Source organism: Suillus clintonianus, assembly GCF_016758775.1.
Source record: "Suillus clintonianus strain FC179 chromosome Unknown DEU56scaffold_71, whole genome shotgun sequence".
Taxonomy (NCBI): domain Eukaryota; kingdom Fungi; phylum Basidiomycota; class Agaricomycetes; order Boletales; family Suillaceae; genus Suillus; species Suillus clintonianus.
Window position 1 is genome coordinate 60598 of NW_024539295.1, and position 23608 is coordinate 84205.

The following is a 23608-nucleotide window of genomic DNA, read 5'->3' on the forward strand; positions in this document are numbered from 1 at the left end:
AACACTCCGGAACACTGGCCAGAACGAAGTATTTAAACCTTGAAATGTAACCTCCGGTCGACGTACTGTATACAGTCAATTGTCATCTGGCTTGGGCATGAAATCTCTGGTTCACGGCAGGATTACGTTGTTTGTTAGATCATGCAACTATGGCGACCTCAGTGACTCCAACTTTAATATATCCCAAATGGAGGTAATATTGCAAGATGTCCGGTGACATCACATCAATGACTAAGATAGGAACATTTGGTAATCTCGACCGTCAAAATCACCCGGAGTCCGGAATTGATGGAAGGCACCGCGGTGGAGTCATGTGCCGCCAAGTCATCAAGTTTACAGCACACTTATCCTTTCCAGTCAATATGGCAAAGACAAAACAAAAGGGAATCACATACACCCCTCCTACGAAGCAATTGCCTCAGCTGTATAAGCTCAAAGAAAAAAACACAACCAGAGGATCCAGGTCATCTTGGGTGAAAGATTCATGGGCTCGGAAAACACATTCGGTAACATCATTGCCGAAAAAATCTCCCTCGAAGCATACATCCGGGTCCCCTCACTTGCTATATGAAGGTGCCGACTTTGACTTTGACCAAGGTGACATCCCTCAGCCCAAATTTCCGAAATCTCAGGCAAGCAACAGTTATGTCAATTATCTGCATTTCCCGAGTCTTACCAGATCATACAGAGTCAGAATGCATATCTCTGGCAATGGAAATGCAAATTTAAGGACTACATAAATTCACTCATGGTCAGAGAAGCCCCTCCAGCAGAACGACTTTGCTCAGTTTGCAAGAAGGATGGAGTGTATAGATGTCATGGCTGTTTCAATGAGCCACTCTTTTGCACAGACTGTTGCAGAATTCGGCATCAAAGACATCCATTCCATCGCATCAGTCAATGGACCAGATCATTTTTTCAAAACTTCACTCACTAAAGTTGGCCTGCACATTCACCTTGCTCATGACGGCACTCCATGTCCCAGCAGCACCAATTATTCATCAGACTTCTTTCAATGGTCAGATACCGACGCCGACAACAATATAGATAATGACTATCCAGAGGGACCTTTCTTTCAACCGGTCAGAGACCCAGATCATCCGGCAATAACTGTAGTAGACAAGTCCGGTGTTCACTCCCTTTCCATATGGTATTCCCACTGCCCCAGTGCTCTTAGCCAAGACATGCAGCTCTTTCAAGCAGGCTTGTTCCTGGCATCTTTCACCAGACCAAAAACTGCATTCACATTTGCTGTCTTGGACGACTTTCTGTTGGACAATCTCGAGTGCCGTACATCGGCCATGAATTACTACAGCAAAATTTGCAGACTCACCTCGAGCATATTTCCGCTGATGGTTCCGGTGAGCTGGGTTTCAGTCTGTACTTCATAATCCGGTCATTACAGAATGATATCCGTAGGATCGCTACAGAGAGCTCATGAGAGCTGCCAGGCAGTGGCGACAATGCAAACTTTGCAAGTGGCATGGATTTGCCCACAAAGATGACAAGCCAAAGGACGGTGATCTCGCTCTATTTTGCCCGGCATGTCCGCAGCCCGGTATAAACTTGGACCTGTCTGCCGGTACAGTCGCCCAGCTGGACGATACACCTTCCTGGCTCATGACTAGATATTTGGTCATGGATGGAAAATTCAAAGCTGAGCACATGCATGCGGTGAATCCATCCGATGAAGTGTCATTGATGGATGGTCTGGGGTTCATGGTCTCCGATGAAAGATACAAGAGTCATTTGGCCATTGCCCGAGACCATGTCCAAAGGTCAGATTGCAATAATCACCGGGCTGTCAATCAAGCAAACGCCTCCCGGCAGAGGTTGGAAGCCACCGGTATAGGAGGATGTGCATGTGCACGCATGGATGTTTTGTCCCACATTCCATGGTGGACTTTCAGAAAGGCGAAAGGTTGGTACATGTTTCATCCAGTCACATCAATGGCTGATCTTGCAATTCTTACTTGGACTAATCAGGCAGATGAACATGGACTATGCATTAAGTCAAGCGCTCAACTACAAGACCGACGGAATATCTCGCGCCATAACTTTCTATGACATAAATTGTCAGTACAATAAGTATTTGAAGGACCGGATCACTTCCAGCATGTATCTTTCCATACCAACCGGTATGGATATCATTCCCGGAATAGGTTTGTGTTACGCTGAAAGCGTAGACTCAGGTGAAAAGCTCTGTACTAAGTCTCAGCAGAGACGAAGATGATGCAGAGGTTCGTTTATCGTTTATCGTTGGTGTCAAGACTTGGTGACAAGAGTCGTCAAGTAAAGACAAGGCTAATGGTATCGATCGAGTATAGACACTAAGACGAAGAGTCTTGAGTGAAATCGTATACGAGAGCAATCTTGCTGAAGGAAGGTCTATCAGAATACTGAGTAGATTCAAGTTAAAGAATACAGGATATGTAGATCGACTACTTATAGGTAAGGGATACTTCAGGGCAAGGTTACCGAATCACTGGTAAGGGTACAGGGTACAGGATAAGAGATAAGAGATAGGATGGTGATCAGGAATGCTGTTCAAGAAGATGATGGGGACGTCATATGGCAGTACAAGATAAGAGAAAAAAGATAGGGGACCGGTCCGAGGCATGTTATCGTAACAGTTTGTGGCATGTACATGGACATCAAGACAGCTGCTTTGTCCGGTATGCATCAAATTTCATCTACGGGACTGGCAGGATAGATGGAGAGATTATGGAGACCCTCTGGGCGCCTTTGAATATAATCTCTCCTTCGGCCAGGGGCATGGGAACTCCCCATCGCAAGGAGGTATTGGACTATCAGATGAATGATTGCAACTTTATGAAAATGATTTGTATAAGTAAGTCGCCCACCTCCGGATGTAAATATAGTCTGTACTGATATAATACATGTCCGGTTGGCACGTCCGGTAGCCAAGTTTCTGTCCAGAAAGTTGAAAGAGGCTATTAAGGGTGCTGCGGAGAGCACACTTGCGTTTTATAATCTCAATGAGACAGCCCACCCTGACATGGTCATTCTTTGGGAGGCAGAGGAGACACTCGCTCATGAGAACAGAGCCGATGATCCTACAGCTATGGACATCTATGAGGTCCGGTTGGAAAGGGGTAAGTGTCAGGGTTTATTGGGTTTCCGGCAGGTCTGATAAAACTGTTGTACAGCTCCAGCATGAAAACAGCAGGAGTTATGTTTGTTGCAGGCTCAAAATCGCCCTGAACATCCGGACATCAACCCCCCCGGTCACCGAGGAGCCGCCACCTGGCTCGCAACCGGTCTCACCATAGAGGAATCCCAAATCTCTCTCTCCAAGGATGTGAAACGTTTACGAATGCATCCAACAGATATGCAACTGTTGAGAGTGGCGCGATGCCGGGATAAGCTTCATACTCAGATCACGAGCTTTCTCGAGATGGCACCTACTTATCTTGGAGTTGAAGTCGATGTCAATGACCCGGATGCTCCTGTGAATAATGTCCATAATTCACTCCATGACCATGGTGAAGATTACTCTGATCTCGACGATGATCAAAATCCTGATCCGGACCCACTCGACACTTCCATATTTCAACCGGAGCTCACTGTCATACCTCTGCCATCCAACATTGGTGAGGTGAGGTGCAGGGAGTTAGGTCTCACCAATCTCATGAAAGAAGAAATTGCCCTCAGAGAAGGCCAGGCAAATGACGCACTCCATGCCATTAGAGTTCATTTAGGAGATAAAGCCCTTATATTCCGCAATACTGTCCGGTCGGCCAAGTCACAGGCATCATCTACTAGGGCATGGACTCGAGTTCGCTCGGTGGAAACAGCTGTAAATCTCAATGCAAGTATCTATTCAAAATGCCGGTCGCAACTGGCCAAACTCCCTGACCACGACCTCTTGAAGAAATACCTTCCTTTGAAAAAGACCTCAAAGCCAGCTCTGCAGTGGCCAATCCAAATGCATGTGGTCAGAGGGACACCACTCTTTCATGGTTCTGGTCTCTGGATGTCCAGGGCGACACATCAGGAAACGACTGGATGACAGAATGTGAGCGTCTGTTGCATCCGGATATACCAGGTCGTCCGGTCTCACAGGTTTTCATAATAGTTTACCGGGTTAATTGGCTCTGGACGAAAGCACTGTGCAATCGTTGGAATGAGGAAGTTATTCTTGTCAAACATGAAATGCAGTGGTCAATCAATTTCTTTAACCACAGAGCCAAGCAATGGCTCGGTCACATGCGCAATGCCACTTCTGCCGGGCTCACCGGACATGCATGTTATGCTGCCAGACAATCTCACATATATGAGCAACTAGCAGCACACGCAGAGGATTCTTTTCAGAAAATGCTGGTTCAGCTAGAAGTACCGGTACTGGTCAACATTGTTGGTGGTACCGGTTAACCTTGATTGTGGTTGCTGGTTGCCGGTTGATAACACCTGTTTGGTAGTGTATACTTATGTTGGCATGTAAATAATTCTAGCTTGTCTGTCACACTATTGCATCACATTCCTCTCCATGAACAATACTGTAACTCTCATCCCATCTGACCAAGTCATCATTGCCGCCAAGGGCAATCAAATCACAGCTGCAGATATCTCTCGCGCCCTATTCTATGCTAATTCCCGTCTGCTGGCCATGCGCCTGCACATTGACAAGAGTTTTGCTCCTGCGGTGCCTGGTTATGCAGAATGTTTCTACACCCTGATCAAATGGGAGATGGAGGTGGGTAGCCAGCCATGCTGATACTCACATGCTCTCATATTTTCCTGTCATATAGACATTTGTAACACCTTTTATCAACATGTGTTACCACCCGGTTGTCCACGACTATTCCTCAACTTCTCAAGGATGTGCTTTCAACCATGACTGCACACACATTGGCGGACCGGCGACTGGATGTCAATGCCGTTTTCCAGGATATCCGGGCCTTGCGCCTCTCTGCAGATTCAAACACATCCGATGACTATGACATTGCTCATATGCCGGACTACTTCAATGACTGGTGGAAGGAATCACTTGGTTGTTGCAGGGTTTCAGACATGTTACCCAAGTCATGTGTCCAAGATGTTATGGACTTGGTTAGATGGCACTTTTCACAGCTGGTAGGTCCATAAGATCTTGTTAACACCGGATACTCACACCCTCTATGAAAGCCTGATCATGTGAGGACCAGCCTTCTGCCATATATTGTGCAAGGTCTGGATGAACTGCCTGATACACCTGGTTCAACATCTCATGTGCAGTGCCACCGGACACCAATTGGGAGAGAGTTGGCGGATATGTTGCAGATAAGAATGATAAATCTTAGACGTTCAAGTGATCAGTTGGCCGGATTGGTTGGGCCAATTGATGAAATCACAAAGGCTGTGTCATCATCACAGGCACTCATTGACCGGTTGAATATAGATGACAGTGTATCCATGTCACAGTAGACTACAATCCAATGTCTGCCGCTATCTGGTCGATCTATTACACGATCATGACATATTTACCAGAATGTAAATGATGTTTGTCCATGCAATCAGGTCGTGTGAATATTGAGCTATTTGTTCCAACCCATAACAGTGGTACTTTATTGTCACTTGAGTGTTTTGGCAAGCCATGGTTACCATTCCACTTGACTGGGCCTTGTACCAGACCTACCTTGCCGGTGAATTGGTGCATGAGATTTTCACGTCTACAATTCTTCACCGACCGGTAAAGAATATGGACCTTGGTCTCTTGGATATCGACACTTGTATAGCTTTGGAGCAGCTCACCAATGTGATGGCCACTGCTTACTCTAACGCCGGTAGGTATTCCGGTGCATTTGTCTGTTCCGGTAAACTCACCTGCAGAAAGTTCATCTTAACATAGACATGGTCAGATATAATGACGCCCTGGACAAACATGAATCCGGTTGAAGTGAGAAACGAGAGGAGATTCTTTTCAACAAATTTCCTCCTGAAGAGGATCATTTCTTGACAACCCCATCTGTTGTCATTGATTCCAGCGGTAGAATCATTGTCTGGTATTTACCCGGAGCACTGACAGCCATGATAATGGTTGGTCCTGTATCAATTTCCATTTGGCATTTTATCTTACCCGGATATTTATCACAGAGCGATATTCATGGTGCTTCACATTCCATGAGTGGTTTATTGAAACACAGCATAACGACAGGCAAGATTTCTCAATGGAGGACCCACCGGTCCAACCTTCACCCAAGTCCGGATGGAATGATCACTCCCGGTTGCATCAATATATCCCCTGCATGGTTTCAGCAAGGAAGAGAGGTACGTCCGGTTCACATGCATTGAAATTACCGGTTTGAACTCTTCTAGAAACATGGCTTCCCAAATCTCGACCCGGAAGATGGCTTCTCACCAGAGGTATCAGCGGCACTGAAAGGTGAAGCTGGTTGCAAGATTATGGTATCCCTTCAAAGGTCCGGTATCATTGTCTCTGCTGCACTTCGAGTCATACACCCTGATCTTTATTGGGCCAGAATGGAAACTCAAGTCAGGCTTGGTACATGGGCTGCACAATATGGATTAGACGACATGCACCATCATCTTCAACGCTGGACATCCGTTTTTAACGTGGTATCGATCATATGCAATCACTGGACACCCCCTCATAGAGATCCCAAATGTCGACCGGCAGCATTTGATATCATGACGACTGCTGGTGTTTATCACCTGGCCATCATGGATTTTATGAACCTTGGTATCAAATTTCTATACGACTCTGGCTCAATATTGGCTTCATCATGTCGACTGGTGAGACATTACATGAACGTGGAAGAGGGTAACAGGATTGTCACTGCGTGGTACATGCGAGACAGCATCCACAATTTTGTTGGGACTCCAAGCATGGAGTATGCAAAATATGACCATGTATTCAGTCACGTACATGTTGCCTGTCAATCTCATTTGATATCATAGAAGCACTGTATGGGTATAAACCCAGATGTATATACCACACGGACCGGATTGCATGTCCGGATAATACACGCTTCATACACCAGATATGGTATCATGACATCCACCTTATATGTTTCACCCCATCCCTCACCCCACTTGTCTCCTGTTATCATACACTGTATGATAGACTCGGATGTATATACCACACGGACCGGATGTGCATGTCCAGATAATACACTCTGCATGCACCAGATAGGGTCACATATTTCACCCCATCCCTCACCCCACTCGTATCCTGTTATCATATACTATGTGCACCGGATAGTGTATCCCACATCATCCATTTGTCTCCCATTAGTGTACTCTGTGTCCACCGGATAGGGTATTACACCTCATATATCCCACCCCATCCATCGGCCCACTCGTCTCCTGTTAGTCTACTATGTATGCACCGGATAGGGTATTACACCTCATATATCCCACCCCATCCATTGGCCCACTCGTCTCCCGTTAGTTTTTTTTTTTTTAATCATTGTTTATTGTCTGTTGGGGCATTGCCCTATGGTAGACAGTACATGCACAATATTTACTCTAATGTATTTGTGTTCTTCTATGCGTCAGGTGGTGTAAGACATTGGTCCAGGCTTGGAGCGAGAACGGGTAAGGCCAGCTAAAGGTGATAATATATATGGGTTCTGTTTCTTCTTTTATTCTTCTTCTTCGTCTGCCGGGGGTGTGACGAGTCTGTACACCCCTCCCCCATTTCTCGTGCAACCCTTCAACATATTTCTTTCAAGGATAAGTGGCGAAATCATGTGACCCCTCGCCCTCCACATGACCCCTAGACCCTCCTATTTTTCCCACCCGACTAACAACAGCACTGATGTGCCTCAGTGCAGGGCCGAAATTGGTACTTAGATAGCTCTCAGGTTGCCCATTCCCGGACGTGCGGGCCCCCACTCTGCACGCCACCGTCAGTTCCCGGTATCGGTTATCCTGCTGGACTACCCGCACTTCCGAATGTGGTTGAGTGAAGGAGTGTTCTGTTATCTTGTGGCTGTGCAATGATCACAGTCGGCAAGCGATCGAACCCAGGTAAGCAGGCGATGGTACCGCTACACCATGCAGCCCCGACCCGTTAGTCTACAATGTATGCACCAGATAGGGTATTACACCTCACATATCCCACCCCATCCATCGGCCCACTCGTGAACCATTGCACATAGTATGTACCAGCCCACTCATCCCCATCGCACCCATCTCCCTGGCCCACTCGTCATCCATTGCACATATTATGTACCGGCCCACTCATCTCCATAGTGCACTGTATTCATTGCTATTCACATAGATAGCCTATATAGTCCATTCCTATACTACCATCTACACTATATACTACCGGCCCATCCGTTTACAACAGGTACACACCACCCTTCAGCCCACTCGTCTAGCATGGTACAATTACTACCATGGGCCAACATGGGCTGGCCCGTCTGTATTGCTACATTGTCACCCTTAGCTGTCCGTCTACTACGGGTATAAGTTACTGTACTATGTGGCGAATACAGATGGCATTGAAGGATGCTTTGGCCGAAAAGGGGGAAGAGCATGTACACACGGCTGGACATCAAATGATGATAGATGCCCTCCAAGGCTTTGTGCTGGAGTTGCCTGCGTACAAGAAGGAGATAGGTATGAAGGTCCTGCACTTACATGACCATGTATGTCATCAAGATTTACAACAAGCACCTCAGTCATCCAGTTGGCCTGATCAAGACGTGGCCGCACTGCAAAAACTACAACCAAGCAAGAAGCCAACTAAACATTACACATACATGAAGTTGCTATGTGTCTTGCAGATCCTGACGCCAGTGTGGGTGCAAGTCACACCAACTAGCAAGAAACGTAGGCTAGATCCTGAGGATAGTGACGATGCCCTCAGTTCGGTTAGCTTGGATACATCACATCCTTGTCCCAATGATATTCTAATTTTACTTTGCGAGCTATGTCCATCCTTCCTACGTACATGCTATTTTTTGTATACAATGTATAGAGAAAGTATGATTCAGAAGTAAATGTGGTCCACTGGGCGTGTAAGAACTCCAAGTACTTGAAAAAAGCAGACTACTGAAGTCCTGCTGGTCATCAAGGTCCTTACAGTTGAGTATGTCACACTTTTATCAGCATTTTGTAGAGACACTCATTTCTTCACTTCTCTTCTCCAGGAAAACCGAACAATACTTGTAAACGGATAGGTGGGCAGCACTTAAATTCACATTGTGGTATGTTGTCCGCCGAGAGGCACTGTAACAGCTATGTGGCTACGGGACTCAATGCACTACACTGACCGTCGGGGGCAGGACTCAATGCACTCTCTTGGAGGTGCTCCAATCCTAAAAGTTGCTCCATTTCGTTCACTTTATCCAATAGCTGGAATAGCTCATTGCATCTCTCCTCCGCCATCAGCATAAGCAGGCATCTGTCACGACATGACATTTGGATAGGGGGGTGGGAAGGTGCCTGATCATTTTCCGCCCTGCTGTGTTATATTGCACGATTTCAAACATGTAATCCCACAGGGCCTGATTGTGGTTAGCACGTCACATGCGATGAGAGGTGCTTGCTTACCATTGCAGTTGCCATGACCCCTGATGGCACCAACTGGGGAGGTGACTCGAGGTATGATTTCTGCCAGGGTTGCGGGGACAGTGGTGGGGAATGCTTGTTATGTGGAAAGTCATGATTGGGGTGGTGGGAGTGCAAGGGGTGACAGTAGGATGTATTGTGGTTGTAGAGGGTGAAAGGATGTTGCTGACATGGGATAAGCTGGAAAATCTGTCGAGGTCCACAAACACAGATGCAGAAGGGCAAGGTGGGTCACAGACCCTGGCAGGATGTCTGCAAAGCAGGCGGGCATGCAGATTCTCCATCCAGAGCACTGGGTGTTTTAATAGGCCCACCAAACACATTCTTGATATGCATTAATTTTGCTTTTAAGGTTTTGGGTTGTCTATCTATTGGAAATTATTACAAATTAGATAAAGCTTGACGTACTTACATAGCCTAAATTTGCCTCACAATTGATACTTTACCTGCTTTGTGTTGGCACTCTTACTGCTTACATAATCCAGTCAATCTTTCACCAGTACCAGTCTGAGTCTGTTCCTTCATTCTTCAGTTCTGTTTCCGTAGATCATGGTCTTGCTTTGCAGTTTGTCCCTTCTGGTAATGCTAATTGATGACTTCGGTACTTTGACCCCGTCAAAGTGGTCAATGGGCTGCAGCTTGGAACTCTCATGTTCTTGGTCGACAAGGTGAACCTCACCTTTCACCTTTAGGGAATCCAAGGAAGCTTTCTCCACGGGTTGATTGCACCATTTGCCTTCTTGAGCGGAAATGGTGATCAGCTGAATCCCCATCCCCAAAAAACCATGTAGCTCCAATCAAAAATCAAATCTACACGTGCTGCTCACCTGATGCCTTTGCCTATATACCACCGGCCCATCTGATTGCATCAGGTACACACCACCCTTGGCCCACTCATCTATCATGGTACAATTATTGCCATGGGCCCACATGGGCTGGCCCATCTCTATTGGTACATTGTCACCCTCGGCTGTCCATCTCAGACAGGTGAATTCACTGAATGGGCTCGTGATTGATGCTCTCAACATGAGTATGATGTAAGGATAGAGGGAATAAACTAAGGTATTCGGCTGGGTAAGACCCATAGCAGAATTAGCACAGCCTAAGAATATCAGGCAGTAGTGGGAAATTATGTAATTAAAGATGGGCTCTTTGATTACGCAGCTTGGGCATTTCTGGGGATATCAGAATCATGACAGTAAAAGAAGAAAAATTGGAGGAATGAGTAGCAAAATGATCCAAAACGACAAGCAAAAGACAAATTGCATGTAACATTGTTCAAATGTATTTCTATGACTGAAAGTGTGTCGAGTATCCACATATCATGTACATATAGCATGTGAATAAAACAGGCAGTGAAAATCCATGAGTTGGGGATGGATGATTGTACTGTTACTGATCTATAATGCAGACATCCATCCACAGCAGTTCCATGCACGTCCCCATTAATGCATAATCTGGCTCATCTTCAAGGCTCAGTGCTATGTAGTGCTAGGCAAAAACTTGGCATGAGGAGGGCAGACTGCCACAAAGTGCAGCTGTTGACATCCCTTCTTTGATGCTCATCTGTTGGGTTACAGACTTAGAGCAGGCGCTCTAGGGTAATGAGCCTGAAATAAAATAAATCATGATGTAAGCAAGAGACTGGAGATCATCTTTTCGTGACAACCCTGTTGGATTTAACTTAGGGAGGTATAAGGACCATAAGGAGTGACCCACTCTCTCCACAAAGTGCGCAGGAAGTCACCCAGTAGGGTACATACTGTGGCTCACCCAGGAGTTGGATAGTGCTGAAGCTGCTCGAAATCAATTGCACTTACTCCATAAATCCTACATTCAGAATAACAGAGATTTGCTGGCTTGACATCGGCATGGATGTGGCCTAAGTCGTGAATTTCCTCAAGGCACAAGACCTACTTATATAATGGATGAGTAGATATATTAGTGAGATCAAGTAGCTGTGACTATGCCCCAAATAATCCTTACCATGGTGTAGGAACCAGTTTCTGGTTAAGCTTATTTTACCCCTATCTACTTTGCTTATGTTGGCATTTGGACTGCTTACATAATCATGTTGGTCTTACCCTTACTATCATCTGGTGTGACTTTGAATGCAGTTCTCTTATCCTCTCTCTCTGAGCCTTGAGCCTAGTTCAGAAACCCTTTAGGTTCTTACACTGTCTACCTTGACATACCAGCTAGGCAGCAAGACCCGACGCCCACTTTCTGCTCTTCAGCAGATTTGTTGTACCCACAACAGTTTTAATCAACAACTGTCCTGATCGAAGAGTGCTGAGATCAGGGCCCACATCTTCTAGGACCAGGTATGACCAATCCATGCAATGCCTGTGCTCAAACACCGTAGGCACACTGAGACAAGTGTGCCAGATTAGAGGGTAATTATCCAGTTCTTTCTGCTGGAGATTCTGCTTGGAATGGGGAATGAACTTGAGTTTCATATAATGAGATTTGTTCCGCCAGTGGGCAATGCCGCAGACTTCTACAGTCACAGTAGCTAAGTGAGCATCATTTACAATATAGTGAACGAGCAGTGGTCTTACTTCTGCAAATTTTGAGGTGGCGGACATCAGAATTTGAAAAGAAATCAGTACTAGGAAGGGGCCTTGTACACACGACAGTCAAACACAAGCTTCATTTGACGGACAGAGGTCAGAAAATTTCACATATCATCACATTTCAACATCAAATTTACAATACTTACTAGTATTGATATTATCAAACAACTCAAAGAGTCTCTGTACCTGTTAAGACCGTGTTCAATGGGTCGGACCGGAGGGGCTTAGCTTCAGCTTGTGCGCTGCGCTCTTTACCCGAGTACGTGCCCCTAATTTACAGGGGGTTAGATATCGTCGGCCGAAGGGTATAGACAGGCCGGACGAGAGAGAGAGGGGTATGGACAGGCTGGACGAAAGAGGGAAGACTACCCGAGACTTTGTCCGGGTAGTAACTAACAAGGTATAGACTACCCGAAGGTAGAGGCGGAGGTATTTAGCCTTAGGGATATAATTCCGAGGCTCGGAGGATTGGACTAGGATAATAATCCTAAGAGCTGAGAGGACACGAGGATTGAACAGAGTCTAAGTTAATATTCGAACTGAGGAAATACTACGGGTTACAAAGGGTTTATATACTGTAGTGTATCCGACAGGTTTCCGGCCGAAGCGCAGTCTTCGGATCAGAGGGCTATGTAGAAAATGTACTAACGGATATGAACTGCTGTGGACGATCGAGAATGGAGCCGGAGATTAAATGAAACAGGGGGGACAAGTTAAATGAAAGGGAAATGAATAGACTAACGGATGGATCAGAATGAACCCGGATATTAACTGTCAGAAGGATCCGGGCGTATAGGGGCATCAAGAAGCATATACAAATGGGGACACGGGGAAATGAATTCTAGAATGGACCCGAGAGAACGGACGGACCAGACCGGACAAGAAGCTTCAGGTACAGAATATGACAACTGCATTGCAAGTTGTGGAATAGTGACCAAATGGGAGTTGAAGCATGTGTCTTAGTTTCATCATTTTATGCTGAAGAATGTGGAAACATACCTTTGTGAGGTGATCACAACATGTTTGCTACGTCCGTGTGGGTAGTGCCAACCATTAATTTGATGAATACCTGGAGCCTGAGCCCAGCAATGAGTATCGGTGCATAAATGGAACCCCCACAGGCACAACAGCAATGAACTTGCTGTTATAATGGGAAGTGAATGGACCACTTCTAGAGGCTCCTGAGTGACCAAAGATGATCAGGACTAGAGTCCAGAGTAAGTTGCCAATGTATTCAAGTATTGTAAAGGTATACAGTGCCTAGAGTCCAGAGTAAGTTGCTGAAGAGGCAGGTAGCACTGGACTCTGGTATATGGGTGATGTATGGTAAACAAATATAAACAGACAAGCCACAACACAAAGGTAAGGAATAATTTAACCTAGACAAGTCCTAGGGAGGTCAGGAAAGTGAGTGAATGGTCAGGAAAATATAGGTAATGAATATGTACATATAGAGACCATAAAAAGGATATAAAGTGTACTGTAGAGATGAATAATATGCCTTCCAAAAATGGAATTCAGGACAGCATGGATTGAACAAAGGAATCAATATCCTATTAAAACCATTATTCACCTTTGGGCCCCATACTCATTTTTACCTTGCCTCCCATTCCATGGTCTCCACTCGAGGACAGACACATCAAGCCAAGAAAGCGGTACATGCCTAAACCTACTGTCTAATTATGCTTCAAATTCTTCATAGGAGGTGAGAGCAATGGTGGTCCAAGTATGTCTTCCATCTTGCATTATACTATGAACTAACACTCCTATCGCAGTCAACCCTCTTTCTGCCGACAGAGGGCCAATTAGACTCTCCTTCTTGAGCGTATTCTGCATTGTGAAAACAGCTAGCTCATGGAGTAGAGTCGTTGCATGTCAATATTGAAGACAATGGCGTGCCGATCTCAAAGCTTCATTAGTGCCTATTGCAGACAAAAACTGTAACTGCTTGGAGTGCTGAGTGTGAATACAGGTAATTTGACCAATAATATGGCATGGTCCCTCTGGAGCCATGATCATAACAATGCCATGATGAAACTTGTAGGGGACAAATTTTCCCTCTCTCTCTCCTCAACCATTAGGCACACAGGACAGCGGTTGTTAACTAATATGTTGTGGAACTAGACTCTCAAGCATTTCAGAAACTATAGAAAGTCAACAACATCGTTTGGCTTTTGTCATCTTTTGAATAGTCACTCCTAGGCCAAGTCTACAGTCTTGCCAACACCTCAGCCGGTTGCCAGCCCCTCAAACACAATTAGCCCATATGTCCTCCTTAGCAGCAGTCACAAGAGGAAGCGGTGGAGGAAGACACAGAGAGTGAGGAACAGGATGCCTAATTATCAGGGAGAATTCAAGTGCTGCCTGGCTTGATCTCCATTGTTGAGATGGCCCTTGGTATGCTGAAAAAGGAAGTTGGTGAGATTAACATGTACAAAGGTAAGTAGTGCCGACCTATAGATAGCTTGATTTGCTTTACTTATACATACAATACGTACATCTCATAAGCACTGTACATACAATATACAAGGGCTTGTGGGTTTATTGACCACTTAATCCAGCACTGACCTGTTAGATGGTACCCAAAGGTTAGCCATGGCTCAGCAGCGCGACAGACTGCAAGGCCAACTTGATGATTTCATCAAGGTGGCAGTCACATTTCTCAGCAATGAATTGGATGGCATGAACAAAGCTGTGTTCTTTCTCACCACTGTTTGATTGGAGAAGTTACAAGCTTGGTTGATCAGGGCATGGGCTCGGGTTCACTTGGTCGACAATGTTCTTCAGTTAATCACACATCTGATTGAGGCAGCGGCCCCAACAGATGACCCAGCTGCTAAGGTCTGATGACTTGATGCAGCCGTTGAAATGGCCAAGATGCCATCAATGGAGAACACAAATTGTAAAGGCAAGAATCAGTGATCACCAAAGATCCAAGCTTGATTACTTACCAGCTACAGTATGCTTTGAAATCGTAGCTGCTTGTTCACCCCATATACCATAGTTAGAGCTGAATAGCTCGGCACACACTTTCAGCGTGTCATCTGAAATCTTGTTGCCCACCATTATCCTGTAAGAAAAGGATGCCTTGGAGGGAGAAGTAGGACAATTGGGGAGGGCAAGACAAGCACTTGGAGGAGTTACAGGTGATGGCATTGTTAGAATAAATGTGCAGTTCCATGGTTGTAACTAGATGGGTATATATGTATAATCAAACATGGTCCGTGCACGCTTGACACACATGATCAAACATGGCCCGTGCGCTTGACACTCAACAGCACAATTGACTTAGAAAATATGGTGACAATTTTTTGCCCCGATGGTGTGCTACAGGTGTGCTGATAATGTCAAATTATTATGGTGTAATACTGCAAAAAAAAAACTATAGGGGCCCTCCCGATAAATGAGGTTGAAGCCCATCTTTCTGACAATGTCAAGTACTCCTCCCAGTCAATCTGGTGCAGGCAATATTCACAACACACCCAATATGCAGCATTTGTATGCTGCTTATCACTATCCACAACTGCCACTACATCACCAACAACCTTTCATGCAGCATGGCCCGCCCCTAGTACCGCATTATGTGCCACTGCATTCTCCAACTGGACAGCATGGCCTGCCCCTCCCACATTTCATTCTGCAGTATGCTGCATTGCCCCCAGCATCATCAAACCCCCCAGAACCATCCCTAGCATCGTCAAAACCCCCAGCATCCCAAGCACCAAGATCGAGACCAAATCCTGAATTGCACCCTGGTGGTATGATCCTGATTTAGTCACTGCATCAACACACACTAACCGACTCACAGTTTTTAGTTTTGAAATTGAGGATGTCTTTGTCACAAAGCATCCAATGCAGGCACACGAGTTGTTGCTTTAGAGGTGAAGAATGCAGTAAGTCATTATTCATATCACATCAAACGAAAACGACTTACAGTTACTGCAAGGTCAAGTACTTCAATATCAGGTACTTCAGAGACTATAATTTTGACAGTGAATGATTCAGAAGGGATCTGGAAATTATCTGACAGAGTTACTGCAGGTCCTCAAACTCAGAATGAGTCAAGCAAGACGCAACAGTGATGACAACAACATTTTAGAGAAGTACTGAAGGCTAGTCTGATTCTCCAAACATCAGAGTCAATTGTCCAATCGGGCCAAGGCTTGAAGTAGTTTCAGCTGTCGCAGTCGGCACAAGCATCATAGAAGTCAATCTATGCATGAGGCTGAGGACATTATGCTGTGTTGTAGAGTAGGTTGCAAGACTTGAATGATTTAATAGAAGCCAGCATAATCAGATCAGAGGGCCAGAAGTTATTTCTTAGAAAGTTCCTACACAAATATTATACTATGTATAGGCAGCATCACCAGTGTTGACCTTGCTTGGCCCGTCAGGGAAAAGCTTGGGTTGCAGTTGTAACCCACAACACAATATATACCCACAGACTCCATTGCACCACTGAGCAACCCATAGCACAGTATATCACCCCATAACACTCCCACTTGCCAATTATTACAATGCCAAGCTTTGGGGATAAAGAGAAGAAGGTCCCTCACAGTGGCCTCTTTCAGACCAAGTTATGTAAGTCACTGAAAAACTGAAGCCGCAAAAGTTCAAGAAGTTGCAGGGGTCATCAAAGTCACCAAAGTCACCAAAGTTGCAGAAGTTATGTTGGTAATGTTAATCAATATGACATTGTACTAGGTCTATTATAGCATACAATGTACATAGCATGCAACACCTAAAAATGATGATACAAGCATGCTCGGTAGAAAGGGTACTGTCATATTCTGTACCTGAAGCTTCTTGTCCGGTCTGGTCCGTCCGTTCTCTCGGGTCCATTCTAGAATTCATTTCCCCGTGTCCCCATTTGTATATGCTTCTTGATGCCCCTATACGCCCGGATCCTTCTGACAGTTAATATCCGGGTTCATTCTGATCCATCCGTTAGTCTATTCATTTCCCTTTCATTTAACTTGTCCCCCCTGTTTCATTTAATCTCCGGCTCCATTCTCGATCGTCCACAGCAGTTCATATCCGTTAGTACATTTTCTACATAGCCCTCTGATCCGAAGACTGCGCTTCGGCCGGAAACCTGTCGGATACACTACAGTATATAAACCCTTTGTAACCCGTAGTATTTCCTCAGTTCGAATATTAACTTAGACTCTGTTCAATCCTCGTGTCCTCTCAGCTCTTAGGATTATTATCCTAGTCCAATCCTCCGAGCCTCGGAATTATATCCCTAAGGCTAAATACCTCTGCCTCTACCTTCGGGTAGTCTATACCTTGTTAGTTTCTACCCGGACAAAGTCTCGGGTAGTCTTCCCTCTTTCGTCCAGCCTGTCCATACCCCTCTCTCTCTCGTCCTGCCCGTCTATACCCTTCGGCCGACGATATCTAACCCCCTGTAAATTAGGGGCACGTACTCGGGTAAAGAGCGCAGCGCACAAGCTGAAGCTAAGCCCCTCCGGTCCGACCCGTTGGACACGGTCTTAACAGTATATTCGAACTCACACTTTACCGAGTATACTTATCATCAATGGCTCCCACTCAGACAGCCAGAACAAACCTTGCGGCGTCCGGCTTTTTAGCCAGCCGACGCAATGCTGCATCCGACGCAGAGAACTTCACAGGCTTTACTTGTCGTCGTACAAGCGTACTAAGAACACCTACTGAAAGCATCTCGCAACTCATAAACCGCCCGCACCCAGAAACCCCTACTCGCCCAAGCACCCCCGGACCATCCGACCCACAGGGGCCGGACGACGGTGGTGATTCAGATCCGCCGGGCGACGATGGGGACAACCCATTTGATGGGCCCCCAGAGGATGAAGACGATGGGCTAACCCCCACTGATCGCATCTTCCTCCGCTTCTCTGAAGCCATTGAGAACCTTGCCCGCACTACGTGGAAATCCCCATCCGAAGATTCCAAAGTCAAGGTTCGGGAACCCGATACTTTCGACGGGTCCGAGCCTCGCAAACTCCGCGCATTCTTTGTCCAATGCGAACTCAACTTCCAGAACAAGGTCCGCTCCTTCCGCACAGACCGGGCTAAAGTCAACTTCGCCCAGTCCTACTTGAAGGGCATGGCCCTGGAGTATTTTGAGCCTGACCTCCTGTCCGGTGCAACTAACAATCACCCGGATTGGATGGATGACTATGCCGAGTTTATGTTGGAACTCCAGACCAATTTTGGTCCTCATGACCCGGTCGGGGATGCAGAAATGCAGCTCGAACAACTCGTTATGTGCGAGGGTCAGCACATCAATAAATACGTAGTAGAGTTTCAACGACTCGCTTCCCAGGTCCGCGGTTGGGGCGACGGATCTTTACGCCGTCAGTTCTACAACGGACTTCCGGCCCGCATCAAGGACGAGATTTGTCATCAGGGTAAACCTACAACCCTCGCTGATTTCAGATCCTTATCCCAGTCCATCGACGCCCAATACTGGGAACGCAAAGGCTAGACCTCCCGCGAGGTTAAGCCATCCACATCCGCGCCTCCTACAAAACCATACGTACCTCCTACCCGATCCTTCACACCCGCTACTGACCAGACAACTTCGTCCGGAAGTAAACCCTCCAAGCCCTCCACCTCTTCACAGCAACCGGACTTGTCCTCGAAGTTGGGCAAGGACGGAAAGCTGACATCGGAGGAGCACCAGAGGCGCATGGACATGAGGCTCTGCCTCTTCTGTGGTGGACCCGGCCATACGGCCCGGGACTGCTCCAAGTCGACCTCGTGCGCTGCCAAAGGCCGTGCAACTACAGTGGCCCCGGATGTAATTCCCGAGGCCCCTGTTGAGGCAAAAAACTAGTCCGTGACCCTCCTGACTCCGCGCGGGATGAGGGTCGCATTGACTCAACCCGCGCACTGGAGTTACGACTCAACGCTGTCGCACTCACTAACCCATCATCACTCCGTCCATCCGTATCCATATCCGCATATCCGAACATTGCCACTTTTCCGGCCTTAATAGATTGTGGGTCCTCGCATTGTTTTATTGAAACCAGCTTCGTCCGTAAGCACGGACTTAGTACCTATGCCATTCCTCCACTCTCGCTCCATCTTTTTGACGGTACTTCTAATGCTACTATTACTGAAGCTATAGATCTACCAATCCGATTTACATCTGGTGTAGTTACCTCCGATACATTTTATGTAACTCCGTTGGATTCATCCTGTTTAATCGTTCTTGGATATAGCTGGCTCTCCCGACACAATTCGTTGATTGACTGGGTTAAGGGCAGCATCGAGTTCCGTACGATTCCACATGGAATGCCAACACCTCCTCCGACGTCACCATCTCCGGTTCATCCGGATATCTCTCTACCAACTACCCTGGACCCATCTACTGATAAAACCGCGCCACATATATCTCTTGTCAATGCAGTAGCCTTTTGTCGGGCCTGTAAACTAGAGGGGGCGGTCCAGTTCAGCATCTACCTCCGTCCGACCGGTGTTGATTTGCGCTCCGCATCACTCTCCTCAGATCCCCCAAACATGTCCGGGATCCCCGAGGAATATCATGAGTTTGCGGACGTTTTCGACAAAGGCAAAGCCAGCCAACTTCCTCCTCACCGGCCATACGACCTAAAGATCGATTTAGAGGACGGCTCTGCCCCACCCATCGGTACCATATATTCCCTTTCCCCGGTTGAGCTGGTAGCTCTCCGCAAGTTCCTTGATGAGAACATTGCAACCGGTCTCCTCCGCTCCTCCTCCTCCCCGCACGGAGCTCCGGTCCTTTTTGTCAAAAAGAAGGATGGATCACTTCGGCTCTGTGTGGATTTCCGAGGCCTCAATAAAATCACCAAGAAAGACCGCTACCCACTTCCCCTCATAGCCGACCTCCTAGACTCTCCGAGCCGTGCAAAAGTCTACACCAAAATCGACCTGCGCTCGGCCTATCACCTCGTCCGCATGGCGGAAGGTGATGAGTGGAAAACCGCTTTCCGGACCCGTTACGGGTCCTATGAGTGGTTGGTTATGCCCGAGGGACTCACTAATGCCCCGGCGGCTTTCCAACGTTTTGTCAACACTATCTTTGCCGACTTACTAGATGTCTACGTCATTGTATACCTCGATGACATCCTTATCTATTCTCACGACCTCGCATCCCATAAGCAACATGTCCTTGAAGTCCTTCGTCGGCTCCGTAAGCATCGCCTATATGCCAAACCGGAGAAGTGCGAATTCCACTCCGACTCGGTTGAATACCTCGGCTACCTACTTTCCCCCACCGGCCTGACCATGTCATCCGAAAAGATCCAATCCATCATCGACTGGCCCGAGCCCCGGAAGGTAAAGGACATTCAGTCCTTCCTCGGGTTTGCCAATTTCTACCGACGGTTTATCTTTAATTACTCGGACATTGTTGTACCTCTCACCCGGCTGACTCGGAAAGATGCCCCATGGGATTTCTCTGATAAATGCCGGACGGCCTTCACCACCCTCAAAACCGCCTTTACGTCGGCCCCGGTGCTCACGCACTGGATGCCCGATGTCCCAATTGTTGTGGAGACAGATGCCTCGGACTATGCTATCGCTGGAATACTTTCCATCATTTGCCCGGACACGGAACTTCGTCCGGTTGCATTCTATTCCAGGACTTTAACGGCTCCCGAGCTCAATTACGACACCCACGACAAAGAACTCCTCGCCATCTACGAAGCATTTCGGTCCTGGAGACATTACCTTGAGGGCTCGGCCGAGCCAATAGATGTTGTCACGGACCACAAAAACCTTGAATACTTCGCTACTACTAAACTCCTTTCGCACCGGCAAGCTCGCTGGTCGGAATTCCTCCACCAATTCAACCTTGTCATTCGTTTCCGTCCCGGGAAACTGGGTGTTAAGCCGGACTCCCTCACTCGCCTGTTGGGACGTCTACCCCAAAGAGGGGGATAAGGACTACGCTCAGATTAATCCACACAACTTTCCGCCCTGTATTCGCTACGGAACAGATCGCTTCGTCCCTACGAGCCACCACTTTAGCCATCCCGGTACTAGGTGCGGCCGTATTAATGGACATAGATCAACTCCGAGCGGACATCCTATCAGCTCTGCCCGAAGATCCTATCGCTTTCCAGCCATCTTCCTGAGCCTTCGGATCCGAGATGGACCGTAGATAATCAGGGTTTCCTCCGTTGCGATAATCGCATATTCGTTCCCGAGTCCAATGACCTCCGTTTACGGGTCCTACGGAACACCCATGATCACCCCCTATCGGGTCACTTCGGTCAGAACCGGACCCTAGAGCTAATCCGTCGGGAGTATACTTGGCCGGGAGTACGTGCCTATGTCAAGGATTATGTTAAGTCCTGCACTACGTGTTCTCGGGCTAAAGTCCCTAGACATAAGCCCTACGGCCTACTCAAACAACTCCCCATCCCCGAGAAGCCGTGGAATTCCATATCCATGGACTTCATCGAACAACTTCCATCCTCCGCCGGATTTACCGCCATCCTAGTCGTCATAGACCGCTTATCCAAGCAGTCCATATTCATCCCGACCTACGACACCATAACCTCCCCGGACCTCGCTCAGCTATTCCTCCTCCACGTGTTTTCCAAGCACGGAGTTCCATCCCATGTCACCTCCGACCGAGGCACGGAAGTTTGTCTCCCACTTCTTCCGATCCCTCGGCAAAGCACTGGACATGACCTTGCATTTCACCTCCGGTTATCACCCAGAAGGCGACAGGTCAGACCGAGCGCGCCAATCAAACCCTTGAGCAATACCTCCGGATCTACTGTAATTACCAGCAAGACAACTGGTCCGAGCTCTTGCCCTTGGCAGAGTTCGCATACAACAATGCTCCTAGTGCTACCACGGGTGTTTCCCCCTTCTTCGCGAATAAGGGTTATCACCCGAACATATCCATACATCCAGAACGAGACCTCTCATCCGCCCGGGCCCGAGAATACGCCATTGACCTCGATGAGCTCCATCAATTCCTTCGGGATGAGATGTCTTATGCGCAGGATCGATATCAAGGCCCGGCCGACGCTAGACGTAAGCCCGCACCGGATCTCCAGGTCGGACAACAAGTCTTCGTCAAAGCCAAGTACTTCCGCTCCACCCGTCCGTCGAAGAAACTATCCGAAAAGAACCTCGGACCCTTCGATATTATCGCCCGCCCGGGCACCCATTCCTTCACAATCCGTCTCCTGGACGCAATGCGATCCGTACATCCCGTCTTCCATGTTTCCCAACTCGAACCCGCAACCCCGAACACCATCCCTAACCGAATCCAACCACCTCCCCCACCCGTCTCAGTCGACGGGGAACCGGAATACGAGATCTCTGAAATCCTTGATACCAAAATCGACCGTAGAAGACGGACGTGTCAACTACTTTACTTAGTTAGGTGGGCCGGTTATCAGGGGACGGACGAAGAAACATCGTGGATCCTCGCTACTGAACTTGGAAACGCGTCCGAACTCGTACAAGACTTTCATTCAGCATATCCGGACAAGCCGGGTCCTATTGTTGTACAGTAAAAAGACGAAGAAAAAGATACATTGTACATAGGGAAGAAACATCCGGACCATCCGGACCACCCTACTCCTCCATTTCAGCCTCATCTCCGGACCCTTCCTCCTCACCCTCCTCAGTCTCTTCCTCAGTATCCGGCCCCTTCTCCAACTCCCTCTCCCTCTGGAAAAACATCCTCATCTCAGTCAGAAAGAGGGCCTGGAAGACCCTCTGTTGTTCCAGGAGCCGGCCGATGGCACCCGTGCTACTTTCGGCCGCTTCAACGGTCCTCTCGAGAAGACTGTTGGTCCGGGCCAACTCTGTGACCATGTCATTGACAGCCGCCACCCAGGCCTGGTCGTCATACTCCTGGAATTCCAGCTCCTCGCCGATGATGCTGGGCAAGGGGCCGGGGACGATCTCAACAGAGTCGTCCGAAGGAACCGGACTCCTCTGACGCCTCTTTGCCTTACCCTTAGGAGACGGAGTCCCCGCAGCACAGGGCCGCTTCTTACCCTTGCCCTTGTCAGTATCCGTCCGGGCGGGTGGCGCCCCACCATGGCACTTCATCTTCGCAGTGCGACAGTGGTCACACGCGTTGACCGGCTTCAAAACATCAGTAAAACTCACATCCGGACGAAAGAAGTCCACTCACCCGGCCCGTGGCAGACACGCCCGAGTAAACGCAGGCCCGCTTCTTATCGGAGCAGGGCTTACAGGGTCGTCCGACGTCCTTAAAGCCAACAGAAACCTATGTCCATCAGACAAAAAACATCGGCCGACGAAATACGCTACTCACTGCAGGCCCGGACGAAGCGGACTTCTCAGCAAGCCTCTTCCGGGTCTCCTCTATGTCCTTCTTCTTCTGCTCCTCCCTTAATCTCTCCTCCTCCTTCAGCCTCTCCTCCTCCTTCAGCTTCTCCTCCTCCAAACGCTTTCGCTCGGCTTCCATTTCCGCGAGTACTCTCTCTTCCTCCTGGGCCAGCTCTTGCTGCGCTGCGTTT

The 23608-nt window shown here is 47.7% G+C and overlaps 2 protein-coding genes across 2 annotated transcripts; both read left to right on the forward strand.

Annotated features, from left to right (window-relative positions):
- Positions 1 to 206: 206 nt before the first annotated feature.
- On the forward strand, positions 207 to 6921 carry DEU56DRAFT_758558 (uncharacterized protein; the record flags this gene model as incomplete). Its single annotated transcript, XM_041350244.1, has 17 exons — positions 207 to 597; positions 757 to 1361; positions 1420 to 1925; positions 1987 to 2162; positions 2714 to 2851; positions 2883 to 3100; positions 3209 to 3836; positions 3896 to 4039; positions 4070 to 4390; positions 4476 to 4717; positions 4843 to 5097; positions 5409 to 5493; positions 5521 to 5562; positions 5595 to 5790; positions 5901 to 6039; positions 6097 to 6270; positions 6319 to 6921. 17 exons carry the CDS (start codon positions 207 to 209, stop codon positions 6919 to 6921), a joined length of 4863 nt encoding a protein of 1620 aa, XP_041205394.1.
- Positions 6922 to 8349: 1428 nt separating this feature from the next.
- Positions 8350 to 9028, forward strand: DEU56DRAFT_758559 (uncharacterized protein; the record flags this gene model as incomplete). Its single annotated transcript, XM_041350245.1, has 4 exons — positions 8350 to 8388; positions 8466 to 8589; positions 8632 to 8843; positions 8951 to 9028. 4 exons carry the CDS (start codon positions 8350 to 8352, stop codon positions 9026 to 9028), a joined length of 453 nt encoding a protein of 150 aa, XP_041205395.1.
- Between the last annotated feature and the right edge of the window lie 14580 nt (positions 9029 to 23608).